This window comes from Populus nigra, chromosome 8 (assembly GCF_951802175.1).
Source record: "Populus nigra chromosome 8, ddPopNigr1.1, whole genome shotgun sequence".
Taxonomy (NCBI): Eukaryota; Viridiplantae; Streptophyta; class Magnoliopsida; order Malpighiales; family Salicaceae; genus Populus; species Populus nigra.
Genome location: NC_084859.1, coordinates 14051300 through 14066339, shown reverse-complemented (window position 1 = coordinate 14066339; position 15040 = coordinate 14051300). Strand labels below are relative to the sequence as shown.

Here is a 15040-nt window from a genome sequence, read left to right as displayed (position 1 = left end):
CAAAATAATCAAAGTGGGATACTAAATAGCCCAGTTGAGGATGTAGAAGATGAGAAAAATAGCATTGTCCAATCAAAGTTAATTTTGAGTGATTTTCAGATTGGAGGAGAAGCTTGCCAATTTGGTGTTGCGGATTAAGCTGATTTTTATGAAATTTTGATTTTTTTAAAATTTTAAATTATTATTTTTTAGTATTTTTAGATCGTTTTGATATATAAAAATTAAATTTAAAAATTATTTTGATATATCTTCAAGTAATTTTTTTTAAATAATCACTATTATATTTTTAAACATTTATGACTAAACAGTTCGAGCACGAGCAATAATGTGTTAGATATATAATCCACCAGCTCTAATTGAAAGGAAGTTATATCATTGAAGAAGAATGTATTAAAATCTGGTTGGCCCAATTTCCTTTTCTTCTTTCCCACTTTTTATAAAGGAAGTTTGAAATTTGGCAAATGAAATCTCTCATTATTTCCTTAGACCTAATTGGCTTCTTTTTCTTGGGCATCATTTGGGAAGGTCATATATCCTTATTATCAATCTTTATCATACACGTGGACAAAATCCTTTGGCAATCATGGATCCAAACACACCAATCTTTATTATTTTAGATCCACAGGAGAATATCGATCATGGAAACATCAAATATTACTTGTTCCGCGGCATTCATGATCCCTAGGGTTAAGGTCAATGGAGACATGTTTACTGATCGCTTCCACCTTCTCTCGCTGTGTCGAAAGCAAATTTCAGGGAACTGGTTTTCATGTAAAGGAGCCAACTTTACCCGCATTTTGCTACGACTACGATAGAAAATTAGTTCTTTAATGTAAAGACCAAAAATGCGAGTATTGGTAACACGTTTGTAACTTAAAGAAATTTTTTATTGTCATCACAACAGTTGAGATATGTGCTTAATCAATATATTAAAAATGTTTAATAACATTTTTAATATATTTATTTTTATAAAATTTAATAGCAATAAAAAATAAATACAAATTGTGTCATAGGCTCAATATATAAAGGTCAAACGTCTCAGTCTGACTGGCTCAACACTCCTAACCCATTTAAAAAAAATATATGCATTTGCGTGGGTTAGGCTCTAGTATCTTACCCTTTTTTTGTCATTTGAAAAATATTTCATATGTATCTTTTCTTCAAAAAAATAAAAAATAAAAAAACAAATGATGTGTTGTCTGCTTATTTAATTTTCGATCAGTTATAATCACTAAAAAGGTGGTTGAAAAATCAAGTTAGGGTTCACACACACACACACACATATATATATATATATATATATATATATATATATATATATATATATATATATATATATATATATATCGATATATATATATATATATATCGATATCGTTTTATAATGTATTTTTACAAAATAAAACACCTAATAAACCTTTTTATTATGTCAATAACCCAATTTCATAACTCAAAACATCTCTAAATTGATATAAAAACAAAAAAAAAATATAAAAGTAGGTAAATATGTGGAGCAAATAACATTTTTTTTTATCGATTTTAAGACTAGTCATATGTTTTCCCCATTTCTTATACTATGATTGTCTCTCTTTTAATCTGATCTTTCAACTACAATTTAAAATCTTATCTAATGGAATTAATTAAAAAAGGGATTAAATTAAAAAAAAAGTTTATCTACTTTGATATTGATCATTTACTATAGTTTTGTTATTTTTAATTTGATCTTTTAAACACAATATCAAACTTTATCTAATGAAATTAAATAACAAGATAATTAAATTAAAAAAAAAGATCGATAAAATATTTAAAGAGATTATAAAAGGGGAGCAGTTTCATTGTTCATATAAGCAATGATTCCTCCCCTAGATTTTTTAATATTGTAGCTAAGTAGTTGATGCGCTTCTATTTTGTTTTTCCTTTTTATAATCATCTTTGTAAATTTTTATTTCAAATAAAACATGTTTTATTGTTATTGTTGTTGAGTTATTTTTATTGAAGTATTTGTTATTATGAAATCTATCACTACAACGTACTTTTTTACTTAATAGTTAAATTTATTTTTTTTAATTATTCAAACACACTTTTTTCTTAAAAAAAAAACACGTTTTCTTTATTTCTTTAAATCACCATAAATCATTGATTAGTGCTCTCTTTAATTATATTTACATATGATTCCCCTTTCTGACTTTGTGATCTCTTTTGCGCCTGATGATATCTAGTTATATTACGCATGATTTTGGAATTGTTAGAGATAATTTATTAATCTATTACTTGGCATGCTTTCTATTATTAGGTGACCATTACAAATTCTCTCGTTTGCAATTCAACCCTAAATACCCCACATTACTTTGAGGAACAACACCAATACAAACACATACAAAAACTTTATAATCATGATGTTCTCTCGAACTCAAGATCAAATTCTTTCACTCTCACTCTAGAGTTTAATTAATCCAAGTTTTAGGTACAATCTTAGATTTTTTTGTTGAAATTGATTTTTTTGGACAAAAAAGGTGTTGCCTCGATTTTCCAGCCACCACAATAGTGAACGGAATCTAGGCTTGCAGACGAGACACTGTTTATGTATTTTTTTTCCAGAATAAGTTGTCCATCCTTTTAAAATATATAAAAACATAGAAATATATAAAAACATAGAAATAAGTCTAGTCACGTGGGCCTATGCTTGAAGTCCACCCGCGTATACGGGCCTATGACCCAGCACGTTTAGGCTCCCAAACAGACTTAAATCTTTTAAAAAGAAGTTTGGCCACGTGTCAACCAGTGAAAGACTATTAAAATAGTCGGTAACTAGCCAGCAAACACAAACGACTACTTGTCCACATATGTAATAATTAAAAAGGCGCAACTTTTTAAATAAAATAAGGACATTTTTCATATTAGTGGATGACACTTTTTGGCCTTTTCTCAACCTCCTCTCCTTTTTTTCAAGCTAGCTAGTGTTATAAGCTGAATTACAGGATAAAAGACTAGCATGTGTCTTTAAAAAAAGTGGATAAATAGACACACCTAAACCAGGGGTCCTAGAAAAGCTTATACTTCATCGCCCAGCAACAACCAATCCCAAGAGGTTCAGAACCAATGATAAATGAAATATGCTTATATGTCCTAAGTAATTAGTCAAAGCCAAACATAAATGTTTCATAAAAGCTTAATACAAGCCAACTTCTTTGACATGAAGACTTAATTGCCATCGTCACCAACAATTTTTAGCTCCACTTCAAGTCCTACTTATTGCATTGTATAAAAGATCTTTAATATTTATTGCATTGTATTTTTTAATTAAGCTCTTCAAGTAAAAAAATTATATATGGGATAATGACTCGAGTAAATCTATATCGTTCGGTTGTCGGGTTAAATTTTTATGAGCATAAGATAAGATAGAAGTTCAGCGATGCTAGGATTTCTAAAACAATAAAATATATCACTCTTTCAATATTTTCAAAAAAATATTATTGAATATATATTTAATTTTGAATTAGTTCATAATTTTTTTAGTAGAAAATTAACTTATTAACAATATTTTTATATTTTTTTATATAAAATAATTAACCCGACCCATGCAGTGAAGAATGTAGTCTTAACAAATACTTTAGAGATTATCAACTTTTAAATAGAAATAAAATGATATTCAATATTTTTTTCTTCTGTTCAATTTTTGACCACTTAATTAATTAAGTAAATGCGGTAGAAGTTTGAACTAATCTTTTAGGTGAAACTTCATTGTAACAAATCAAGCGATGGCCCTTTTCTATTTTCTTCCTTTGTTCGATGGACCTGTTATCATAATCCTTCAGCAGAAAATCCGTCGTGTGATACTATGCTTTTACTACTTTTGAGAGCATTATTGAATTGTTAAATCAAGATGCCATTGAGTTATTTTTTTTTTGCAAGAAAAATAATGTAAATATATTTTTAGAGTTTTATCTGATAATTAAAATTTTAGATTAATATTTTAATATGATAATAAAATCTTAATAAATAAATTATGAAAACTTTTATCATCTAAAATTAAAAATTAAGCACATGGACCCATATTAATTTCAAATCTCAAAAGCATTTATTTAAAGAAATATATTACAAACAATATAAATCATCAAGATTTTATCCAATGACTTAAATTTTCAAGTAAGAAATGATTCCTTCACATCTTTATAATGTAATTGTCATTTGTAAACTTTGCTATTTGAGCTTCGACACTCATTGAGAAGGAAACAATTTTCTTGACTTGAGACGCTACTCCAAATTAAAGTTTCCACGTTCTTACTCGCGAGCAAGAAAAAACAATATATGTGATGATTTAAGACCCAATTTAAAAACTACGGGGTATATTTGAAGATGATCTAGGATTTGGGTTTTCGACAAGTGATTTTGAATACGAATTCTCAAGTTAAAAGCACCAATTTAAAACTGGATTAATCTCTAATTAATATTACCACCCTCATCATTTCCATGCGTTAGCATATCATCACCAGCCAAAGATTACGAAGTGCGTTATAAGAGCCAACCACCCATGAAGTGTGTCTCACCAATAAACTACTTGTTTGTCTAATTAGCCAGCCAATTATGTGTGTGCGTGTATACACACATGTATATAGACCAGCCCTTTCCTTTCTGCGAGGAAGATAATTAATTACATCTTTTGATGATTTGCTTCATGCCCTAGACAACCTCTCTCTCTCTCTCTCTCTATCTTTCTCACGCAATTAATGGCTGCAATATGGAAATATTCCTCTATAATCCCACATTACATATACACATACATACATGCATATATGTATGCATGTATGTATGTGTATATGTAATGTGGGATTATAGAGGAATTCCATAATTTTTACAGTGAAATATACGAGCAATGTTCCGTATAGATATTGTAGTACGCAGTACCAAAAGTTTTTAGTTGATTTGGGAGGAGGGCACGAAGAGTACTTAGGTTTTACTGGATACTTTTTCAGTTATATCTCCATGTACTTGTAGTGTAATTAATTTTGCTACTTTTGCCATTTTCTTATACGTTCCTAGCTCTACTCCATTATCATGATATACCTACCAGCTTGTATCAAAGCATTTAGTTTCGAATTAATATAGATAAAGTCGTCTTCTTCTTGTAAACTTTATATATAAACAAGCAAACGAGAGATTAACTGAAATGCATCAATTATGTACGGAAAATTCGCTCGTAGCTCAATAAAGAAGACCCCTAAGAGTGAGATATCAGATATCAGATACATCAATATTACGTATGTTGAAGAGGAAAGAAAAGTGTACAGATGTTACTTAAGTTGGGAAGACACTGAGCAATCAGGGACGAGAACCTTGTTGGAAATTAATGCTTAGAGAAAGGAAAGCTAACATCCATCATGCACTAAAGTTCTGAAAATAACAAGCCAGAGATGATTTCATATCTTGAAATTTAATCCTCACCCTCAAACCTTCAAGACGATCTAAATTGGGTTAGAGCAGGAAGGTAGAGACCAACCCATATGGCCGAATATTCAATTCCCCCCCCCCCCCCCCCCCTTAATGAGCATGCATAGAGAACTTTTAGGTAGCTAGCGAGTCACTGCATAGCGACCATATTTGAAAACCTACATCAATGCTCTCCAAGGTATCTTGTATACTTCAAGTTTACACGTCAATAGCCAATCAGAGGCCAAAAGCTCTTGATTTCTCTAATTTTTTTTTGGTGTTCTAAAATCCAAGGTCAGATTTGAAGGTGGGTGACAGTTGTGACATGCGTTATTGACTAGTTGGATATTGGCAAACCAGAGACATGTAATAACTGAGCACTAATCAACCTCATTAATTTAATACTTCATTAATTGCTACCTCCTTTTGGCAGTTCAATATTTATTTTTTCACATCAAGGTTTTGAAATTTGAATAATAATATATGCTAGTTCATCATATATCAGAACTATCCCATATCAAAATATATACACTTAAATATTATCTCCTTTGAACTTTAGCTTCGTCATATTGCCATCCAATTACATAGAGGAAGCCACGTTGAGAGAGAATACGCTTCCGTGACTCCGTCCCATCCAGTTTTAACGAAGCTTCAAACGTTTTTCCCACTCCCCAACATTATAGAGATTGCAAAAGAGAAAGTTAAGATGAAATTCCATGTATGCAAGAAGCTTTCTCGAATTTCTCTTTTCCTGGAACATTCTTCTCCTGAAATGCAAATGAGGGTATCCTTGAAACTCTTCTTTCGAAGAAAAGGAAAGACAGCTTGCTGGTAATAAATCATTTGACCATAACAACCACAACAATAAATAGTGTCATGATTTTAAGCACTTTACAGTGAAAGCTTATATGCCTGTGACAGCCATTTTGGGAGGATATGCACAATCAAAGTAACTTTTTGGGCAATATAGCATAAAACTCCTCTGGGTTTCCAAAATCATGCTAAACTCCTTTTGATATCTCAATTCTCAACACGCCACATTCTTGAGTTCTCATGTTCATATTCCTTCCTACCCAGTGCCCTAATAGGACTCCTCTTTTTCCTTTTCTTTTAACAACATGTATTTACATATAGACATGTACGTAGTAATTAAGAGATCATTAACAACTTACAAAACACACGCCAACAGTACCCTTGTAATTACTTCCTGATTAATAGTAATATAACAATGAGCTGATTACCTTATATTGCACAGTACTAGCCTGCCACGACAGTAGCAAATGAATGGAATGTAACCTTCCCAAAGAAGAGGAAGAGGAAGAGGAAGAGGAAGAGGAAGTATGACACTATCCCCATTCTATAACTTTATGTTATTTGGTGACTAGATTTAAACAGCCCTCTTATTCCAAAAAAGATTTAAATAGCGCCTCTTTAATCCTCGTGTTCGATCTCTTAAATTAAAGTTCAAGAAAACTATAAATAAAAACATTTTAAACCTAGAAATATAAATTAATTACACATTAAACTTAAAGTTGTATATCAAATTTGACCTCATTGATATTTTTTTTTAGTTTTTTTTATATAATTAAATTAATAGTTGATCACAAAACAAGTTAAATTTTATTACTACTAGCTTATTATAATGCAAATAATATTTTATATTGACATCGACGTCAGAAGAGTATCTCTAACATATTTATTTAGATATTAAAGATTTTTACTCTAAAGAAAATCACTTTCATTAAAAATAATAAAATCTAATAGATATCTGTGATGTTTATAATACGATGGAATTTAAACTTAAAGAACCACTTCAAAATAAGGGTTAGTTTTGTCACTCTAAAAAACATGGAATGAGAATCACAATAAAAAAAAGTGAAAATGATTCCTTAAAAAACCAACTGCTCCAACTAGCTAGCTTTGGTTGATCGTGTACGTACCTTCTCTCCCTTGTTTTAGAATCCCGCCCCATGGCCATGGCCATGGCCCTCCTAAAAGATGAATAAAAGAAGGAAAAAAGAGAGGAATGTGAAGTAGTTTGAAACTTGTGTGTTATTTGCATGTGGTTTCCCATTTTATTTTTTTAATAAAAAAGGTAATTAATTATTAGATGAATCTGGTCCATCACCTAAGATTGCAATTAAGAGAGCATATCATGCATCTTATTTAATTGTTTCGTCAACTTTGAAATTATAATCAAACAACAACTATGATTGAAAAAATTAAAAAGAATTGATTTTTTAAGAAGAGAGAGAAATTTGATTATTTTTTCTAATATGGCAATTAATAAGATAGATTTATAGTTCTTAGAATCAGACTACTTTCACTTGATTTTCTCTCAAAAAGAATTTGTTTTTATTAATTTAATTTTGTATTCATATATCATTTATAACAAGGCAAAAAGAACATCACGATATTTGAAAACTATTGTGTTTATCTTTAGAAAATTCGGTAATTGGTTAGTTTTTTATTTTAAAAAATAGTTTTTTTTATCTTTATTTTATAAATTAGAAAAGAAAAGGAAATGGAGAACAGAAACAATATCAAAAGATGTGTTATTTAGACTGCCAGATGATATACGTGCCCGCATATATATTCTAAAAGTTAGTGTAGATTATATCTTATATGAAAACATGTGTGGATTGTGGACTCTTAAATTTAACGTACATGAATGAAGATATATATATATTTTCTGATATACCTTTTCTTGTCGGTTTCATATTTATTTTTAATTCATTTTCTTTCTTGAAAAACAAAATTGAGATAGAATTAGGTGAAATGAGATATTGTAAAATAAAAAACTATCAAAATCGAGAATGGTCAACAAAATTAATTTTGGTAAACTATAAAGATTAAATTATAATAAGATTAATTTAAGAAATTCCACTGCACTTATGAATTAGAATGTGCAGACCATAGTGTAATTTCTAGGTTGGTAAATCTCCTTACGAGGCAGTCCTCTTCTAAAACTTGGGGGGGTAAAATGGCCTTGTTTGTGATTGAAAATCCTCTCTCTCTCTCTCTCTGTTTTCTTCGTTTTTTTTAAGAGCATGGTGAAAGCTCCTCGTGCACAAACCAAGTCAACAAAATTAAAACGATCAACAACGACTCCTGTGTCATGGAGTGGGAAACGGGACGCATTATAGTTACCTGTAAATTAGCCACCTCTTTTTTACGGTGTATGCTACCTACTCTTGAGGCTCTTTTAAAAAACACCCCCACATAATAATAATAATAATAATAAAAAAATACAGAAATGAATAAAGAAGGGGAGAAAATTCCAACCCTTGATTGCATATGGCATTTGGTGAGCTTTTTCAAGGCAATTCTCCATGGTTGTCTTGGTCAACACTGCCCCCCCTCCATACCAGAGAGGATGGTGGATGGTGGAATTCATTAAATTCCTAGGTTGCCCTTTTATGTCCACGTCATGAATAAAATCACATGTACAAGTCACAAAAAGGGAATAGCCAAATTATATAATACTCCCCATAAGGAAAATAAATATATATAACAAAACCTTAAATTCATTTTTAAAGTGAAAAAAAAAAGGGGAGAAACAGACAAGAAGACTCCCTTCCCTACCAGACCCACAATACAAAAAAGAAAAGGAAGCAAGAAACATGAAAAGGATGCCAAAACTAGAACCTTTGTTTTCAATGCGCGTGAGCTTCCCTCTCCAATCAACAGGAAGTGACAGCCAATGCAGTGGTGTTTTCGTACGTCGGACCGTGGCGTTAGAGTGCTTCTTCAAGTGTCAAAGCTAGTTCCCATCAACATGGCTCTCTCCTGTTCCCCCCACTCGCAAATGAACCTGCGCGTTATACCACACTCCCTATGCCACCATTGAAACTCCTCTCTCAGTCGCTCATGCCTCCCTTATTTCTCTCTTTCCCCATCACCTCTCTTTCTCCCTCCCTCCCCCTTCCCCTCTCCCTCTAAGAAAACAGGCCCTTCGAGAAAGATCAAACTAAGCCAATCCCCATATTGAGAACAATAAGAAAAGAGACCAAAACTTTGACATGGATACACGCCGGAAAACGAAAATCCGGCGACAACCACTCCGGCAGCCTTTCCAAGCTGAATGACAGTCTTGAATCTCCCGTAAGGTTTCAAACTTTGACCCTTTTTTTTGTTGAACTGCTATACATACAATATTACATAATGGCAACAAGTAACACAACAACTACACCACCACCACAACACCAACAAGTAGACACGGCCACGGCAGAGGAGCTAACAGCAAAGGCAGCACACAAGAGATATGAAGGTCTAATGATGGTAAGGACCAAAGCAATAAAAGGAAAAGGCGCGTGGTACTGGGCTCATTTAGAACCTGTGTTGGTCCACAACACCGACACTGGTCTTCCTAAAGCTGTGAAGCTACGGTGTTCATTATGCGACGCCGTTTTCTCCGCTTCCAATCCTTCAAGAACTGCCTCTGAGCATCTGAAACGTGGTACTTGTCCTAATTTTAACTCTGTACCGAAACCCATTTCTTCAATCTCTCCAAACACTGCCTTACTGCCTTCTCCTTCTTCAAGCGGTGGTGTTGGTGGTGGTGCTACCACAGTAGTGCATGGTAGTGGTAATAGGAAACGACCTGTCGTTTCAAGTTCAGGGCTTTCTGGTTCTGGTGGAGTTGCATCATCAGCGTATCCAGTGACAGCCGTTGGTAGTACGTACCAAGTAAGTCCTCTAGCTATTGTGGATCCATCAAGATTCTCAGGTGAGATGGCTATGCTGCCCCAACAGCCACATTTGATGTTGTCTGGTGGGAAAGAGGATTTGGGTGCTTTAGCTATGTTGGAAGATAGTGTAAAGAGGTTGAAGAGTCCTAAAACTTCGCCAGGACAGGCTCTGAGCAAGACCCAGATTGACTGTGCACTTGATTATTTAGCTGATTGGGTTTATGAGTCTTGTGGGTCTGTGTCCTTTTCGAGTTTAGAGCATCCAAAGTTCAGGGCTTTTCTGAATCAAGTTGGTTTGCCTGTGGTTTCAAGGAGGGATTTTGTTGGTGGGAGATTGGATGTTAAGTACGAGGAAGCTAGGGCTGAGTCTGAGGCAAGGATTAGAGATGCTATGTTTTTTCAGATTGCATCGGATGGGTGGAAGGTGAAGAGTAATGGGAGCTCTGGTGATGTAAATTTAGTGAATTTGACAGTGAATTTGCCTAATGGAACTAGTTTGTATAGGAGAGCTGTGTTTGCTAGTGGTTCAGTGCCTTCCAAGTATGCAGAGGAGGTTTTTTGGGAGACCATAACAGGCATTTGTGGGAGTCTTGTGCAACAGTGTGTAGGGATAGTTGCGGACAGGTTTAAGGCCAAGGCATTGAGGAGTTTAGAGAACCAGAATCATTGGATGATCAATCTTTCTTGTCAGTTGCAAGGTTTCACTAGTTTGATTAAGGATTTTAGTAAAGAGCTTCCACTGTTCAGGACTGTGAGCGAGAATTGCTTCAAGCTTGCAAGTTTTGTCAATAATAAGACCCCAGTTCGAAATAGTTTCCATAAATATCAATTGCAGGAGTATGGAAATGCAGGATTATTGAGAATGCCCTTGCGGGAGTATGAGAAGATGGATTTTGGACCTGTGTATACAATGCTAGAGGACGTATTGAGCTCAGCTCGAGCATTGCAGTTGGTTTTGCATGATGAATCGTATAAGATAGTATCCATGGAGGATCCTACTGCAAGAGAAGTTGCTGAGATGATTGGAGATGTGAGATTTTGGAATGATATGGATGCGGTGCATTCGCTAGTTAAGTTGATAAAGGAAATGGCTCAAGAGATTGAGGCAGAGAGGCCATTAGTCGGGCAATGTCTGCCGCTATGGGATGAACTTAGGGCAAAAGTGAAGGCCTGGTGTTCAAAGTTCCACATTGCTGAAGGAGCAGTGGAGAAAGTGATTGAAACAAGGTTCAAGAAGAATTATCATCCTGCCTGGGCTGCTGCATACGTACTCGATCCACTTTATTTGCTGAGGGACAACAGTGGCAAATACCTTCCTCCTTTCAAATGCTTGACCTCGGAGCAGGAAAAGGATGTGGACAAGCTTATAACCAGGCTTGTTTCAAGGGAGGAGGCTCATATTATACTGATGGAACTCATGAAATGGAGAACAGAAGGGCTTGATCCTGTGTATGCAAAGGCTGTCCAGATGAGGGAGAGGGATCCCATCACAGGAAAGATGAGAATAGTAAATCCCCAGAGCAGTAGGCTTGTCTGGGAGACTTATCTTACCGAGTTCAAGTCGCTGGGCAAAGTTGCAGTTAGGCTTATTTTTCTTCATGCCACTTCATGTGGGTTCAAATGCAATTGGTCTTTGCTGAGATGGGTGTATGCCCATGGGCAATCAAGGGCAGGCATGGACAAGGTGCAAAAGTTGATATTTATCGCTGCTCACTCAAAGCTAGATAGGAGGGAGTTTTTGAGCGATGAAGATAAGGATGCAGATCTCTTTGCATTGGCAAACGGTGAGGATGATGTGCTAAACGAGGTTCTTGTTGATGCATCCTCAGTGTAACATTTTTTCCACTACTTTTGAATTTTAAAATTGTAGGATTTATTTGGATTCTTTCCACTTTATATTTCCTTTTGTATTTCTTTACTTACTCTTTAGAAGATTTTGGGGCAGTCAGATTGGAGGAAGAGATGATTAATAGGGATTCTGTTTCTGTATGCCTAGTAATGCATAGCCACATGATTTGAGCAAGGTCCCATGTTTCTTTCTAGAATGAATTTTCGAGGTTTTGAGTTTGTGAAAAAAAGAAAAGAAAAGAAAAGGAAAATGTTCTTGTTTGTAAAGGTAGCTATTTCTTGCTAACAGATTTTTCAGAATGGGAACAATGTTAAAAAATTTTGTTCTTCAAGTACTCTCCCCACTTTCTAAGATTGAGTTTAAACTAGAGCAATGGATACCAATCCTCTGAACATAACGTGTTAGATACTCTCATTTAAGCATGAGTGAAGCATATCTGGGTTGCTTAGCTGATGATTTTCTGAGCATGATGCGCATGACTCTATTTTAGTATATGCTTTTTTTTCTGTGATTAAACCTCAATGGTTATATTCTTCACCATTATGCCATGAATGAGGTTGTTTGTTTGTTTGTTTTTTTAAAAAAAGTTTGTCACTATTCTTTTTTTATTTCACCCAAAAGTCCAGCTGAGCTTTTGAAGTTGATGCAATTGTGGAGTTTAGCGCTTGTTATCCTATTCATTGCAATGTGGATCCCTCATTTCGTGTTTGATGATCTTATAATTCCTTGATCAACAAGCATGATTTACTGCCTTGTATAATCATTGTTTCCTTCTTGAATTTCATTATTTTGCATGTTCGATATAATGATTATAGGGTCTGCTTGAAAACTTCTCATGTTCTTTGTGGTCCTTTATGTGCCCAAATAGGTTCCGGAGAATGGGATTCTAGTTTTGTTTTTCTCTAGGAAAACAGATCTTCTGTTGAACCTTGCCACATATTTTCCATGTTATGTTCCAAAATTAGGTAAAGTTCCTGCCCATATGAGCACCTTCACATGCCTTGCTTAGAGGTTCCTTCATCACATCTACTCGAGCTGCTTGCTTAGCTCAATGTCGAATCACATACAAAGTACAATATCATTTCTCTGGGGATTCTTAGGCTGGTTCTGCTCCTTATTTAATATTTTTTTATGATGCATATAATTAGGCTTCTTTATGATGCAACTTGAATCAATATGCAAGTCTCTTACTTGGGTTTGTGATTGTAACGATCTAATCTGGGAAGATGATGATTTTCCACTTGTCAGGAACTTTGACCTGAGTGATAGTCGTTATTAATTGAACCTGAAGATATTATGCTAAATTAGTCTTTGTGGTGGCAGAAGAGCTCGACAAAGATATTGTTGAACTGGAGAAACCACCATAAGATTGTTGGAGGTTAGTACAATGCCATGGACAATGATTAAAGGTGGAATTCCGCCACAAGAATCCAAAGACTTCACTTGAAATTTTTGGAAGTGAAATGTTTGTTTGTAACCAGAGGTTGCTTCAACAAGCTGGTTTGGTGAATGGCGAGCCAAGTACCTCTACGTGCATCAACAACCTCGGAAGGACCTGAAAGAACACCTTTCTAGCTAGAAAAGCACTTCTAACTGTTATCTCCTGGTTTTGTGTCTTTGGGAAGGTGGAGACCCACCATGAACGAAGTGGAAGTCTTTTTCCCAACTTTGGTTGGGGGGGGGGGGAGATTAGGGTTTTTCCCATCAAATCATCTTTCAGGTAACTTATCTTTTAGACATTCCAAAGCTTGTGACGTTCATGCAGGGTAATTGGGCAATGCTCCCCATAATTGCGAGAAAGGAGTTTAGAGGACCCAAAACAAATGAAGACTGTCGGCATGAAGCACTGCAAAAGATGCTTGAGAGCGATTCTTCAACAAATTCAAACTACTAATTTTATTGTCCCGTATCTTTAGCTGATCAAGTTGGAAAATTATAGTTTAACAGGAAGCAGTAGATTCAATCATCCTTCGTTTCATTATGCAATTCACCGATGATATGTTTAGAATTACATGCTGATTGGTATCGAATTGTTGTTGCTTAAAAAAAAAAATTTCCATATGTAGTTCCTGAATATAGAACAGATTATAGATGGTTTGTACATTTGTTACATTTGTTAATTTTATGTCTGCTAATAGAAAAGGGATAAGGTGTTTTCTTGTTTGTCCGGGATGCTATCACATATAGGCGTCCTTTATCTAACCATAATTATTCATGCTAAACGCACTGGAACATCAGTGCTTGATATTGGAGGAACGGTTTGAACCTCGGCTCTGTCAAAAGACTCCACATTCTGTGTTTGTGCTGGCCTGGGATGGAAGTTAGTGTCTTATATATAGTTTGAGGAGTGAACATGAATCCTGCAGTTAGCCGTCAAAGATCTATAACGCTTGCTAGTAAAATTTCTCCACCTGTTACACGTTCATGTCCTCATCCTTTTCCAAGGCATGGTTTCAAGTTTCATATTCAAGTTTCATGTCTCAATTAACAGCAGAAAATGTGAACTTTTTTACCACATGATGGCACGGGCATGGGACATTAAACTTTCCATGATAATTGCTCAACTTGAATGTCCATTCAAGGGCATGCTTTCATAAATTTACTCATCAGGATAAACTAGGAGAGGGGGGATTTGAAACTTTGAGCCAAAACATGAGAAATGAAACAAAGACATGGAATTTAACAAGAGTTCTGTTTCAACCAATTTTTACTACAACTAAAGCAGTCTCCCAATTATGGAATGTAATAATTTTACCACCTTGCAACTTTTCATGGTAACCACTGTATTGACTTTACAAGGAAACTATCCACTTATTTCAACATATTCTTCAAAGCACCTATACCTCCCCCCCTCTCTCTCTCTCTCTCACTCGATGAGTATGGGATTCACCCACCCACCTCCAAAAACAAACAGTAAAAAGGTGAAAAATGAAGTGAGGTTTTCACTTTCTGGTAAGCGAATGAAGAGAGTATAAAAGTAGCGTGGATTGATGAGTATGGTATTATTTTACCACTTTAGGGTCTTGTAATAACTCATTAAGTGGAGAGACAGAAATTCTTGTCGGCAAGGCAT

At 34.6% G+C, this 15040-nt stretch overlaps 1 protein-coding gene across 4 annotated transcripts; it reads left to right on the top strand.

The window, feature by feature from the left end:
- The first annotated feature begins 9044 nt into the window (after positions 1–9044).
- On the top strand, positions 9045–14144 carry LOC133700495 (uncharacterized). 4 transcript variants are annotated; one of them, XM_062124040.1, is made up of 2 exons: positions 9045–11902; positions 13294–14144. In XM_062124040.1, the coding sequence occupies exons 1-2, from the start codon at positions 9592–9594 to the stop codon at positions 13332–13334; spliced, it is 2352 nt and encodes a 783-aa protein (XP_061980024.1). In that variant the 5' UTR covers positions 9045–9591; the 3' UTR covers positions 13335–14144. The 4 variants fall into 4 exon arrangements, with proteins under 4 accessions (XP_061980024.1, XP_061980023.1, XP_061980021.1 ...); XM_062124039.1 differs by having other exon boundaries at positions 13291–14144; XM_062124037.1 differs by having other exon boundaries at positions 9045–11948; positions 13291–14144.
- The last annotated feature ends 896 nt before the right edge of the window (positions 14145–15040 follow it).

Bases quoted from the DNA above. Each gene is read 5' to 3' on its own strand.
- LOC133700495 (XM_062124037.1), top strand. From the start codon at position 9,592: ATGGCAACAAGTAACACAACAACTACACCACCACCACAACACCAACAA. The intron at 11,949-13,290 runs GTAACATTTTTT...TTGTGGTGGCAG, and splicing joins CTTGTTGATGCATCCTCAGT to AAGAGCTCGACAAAGATATT.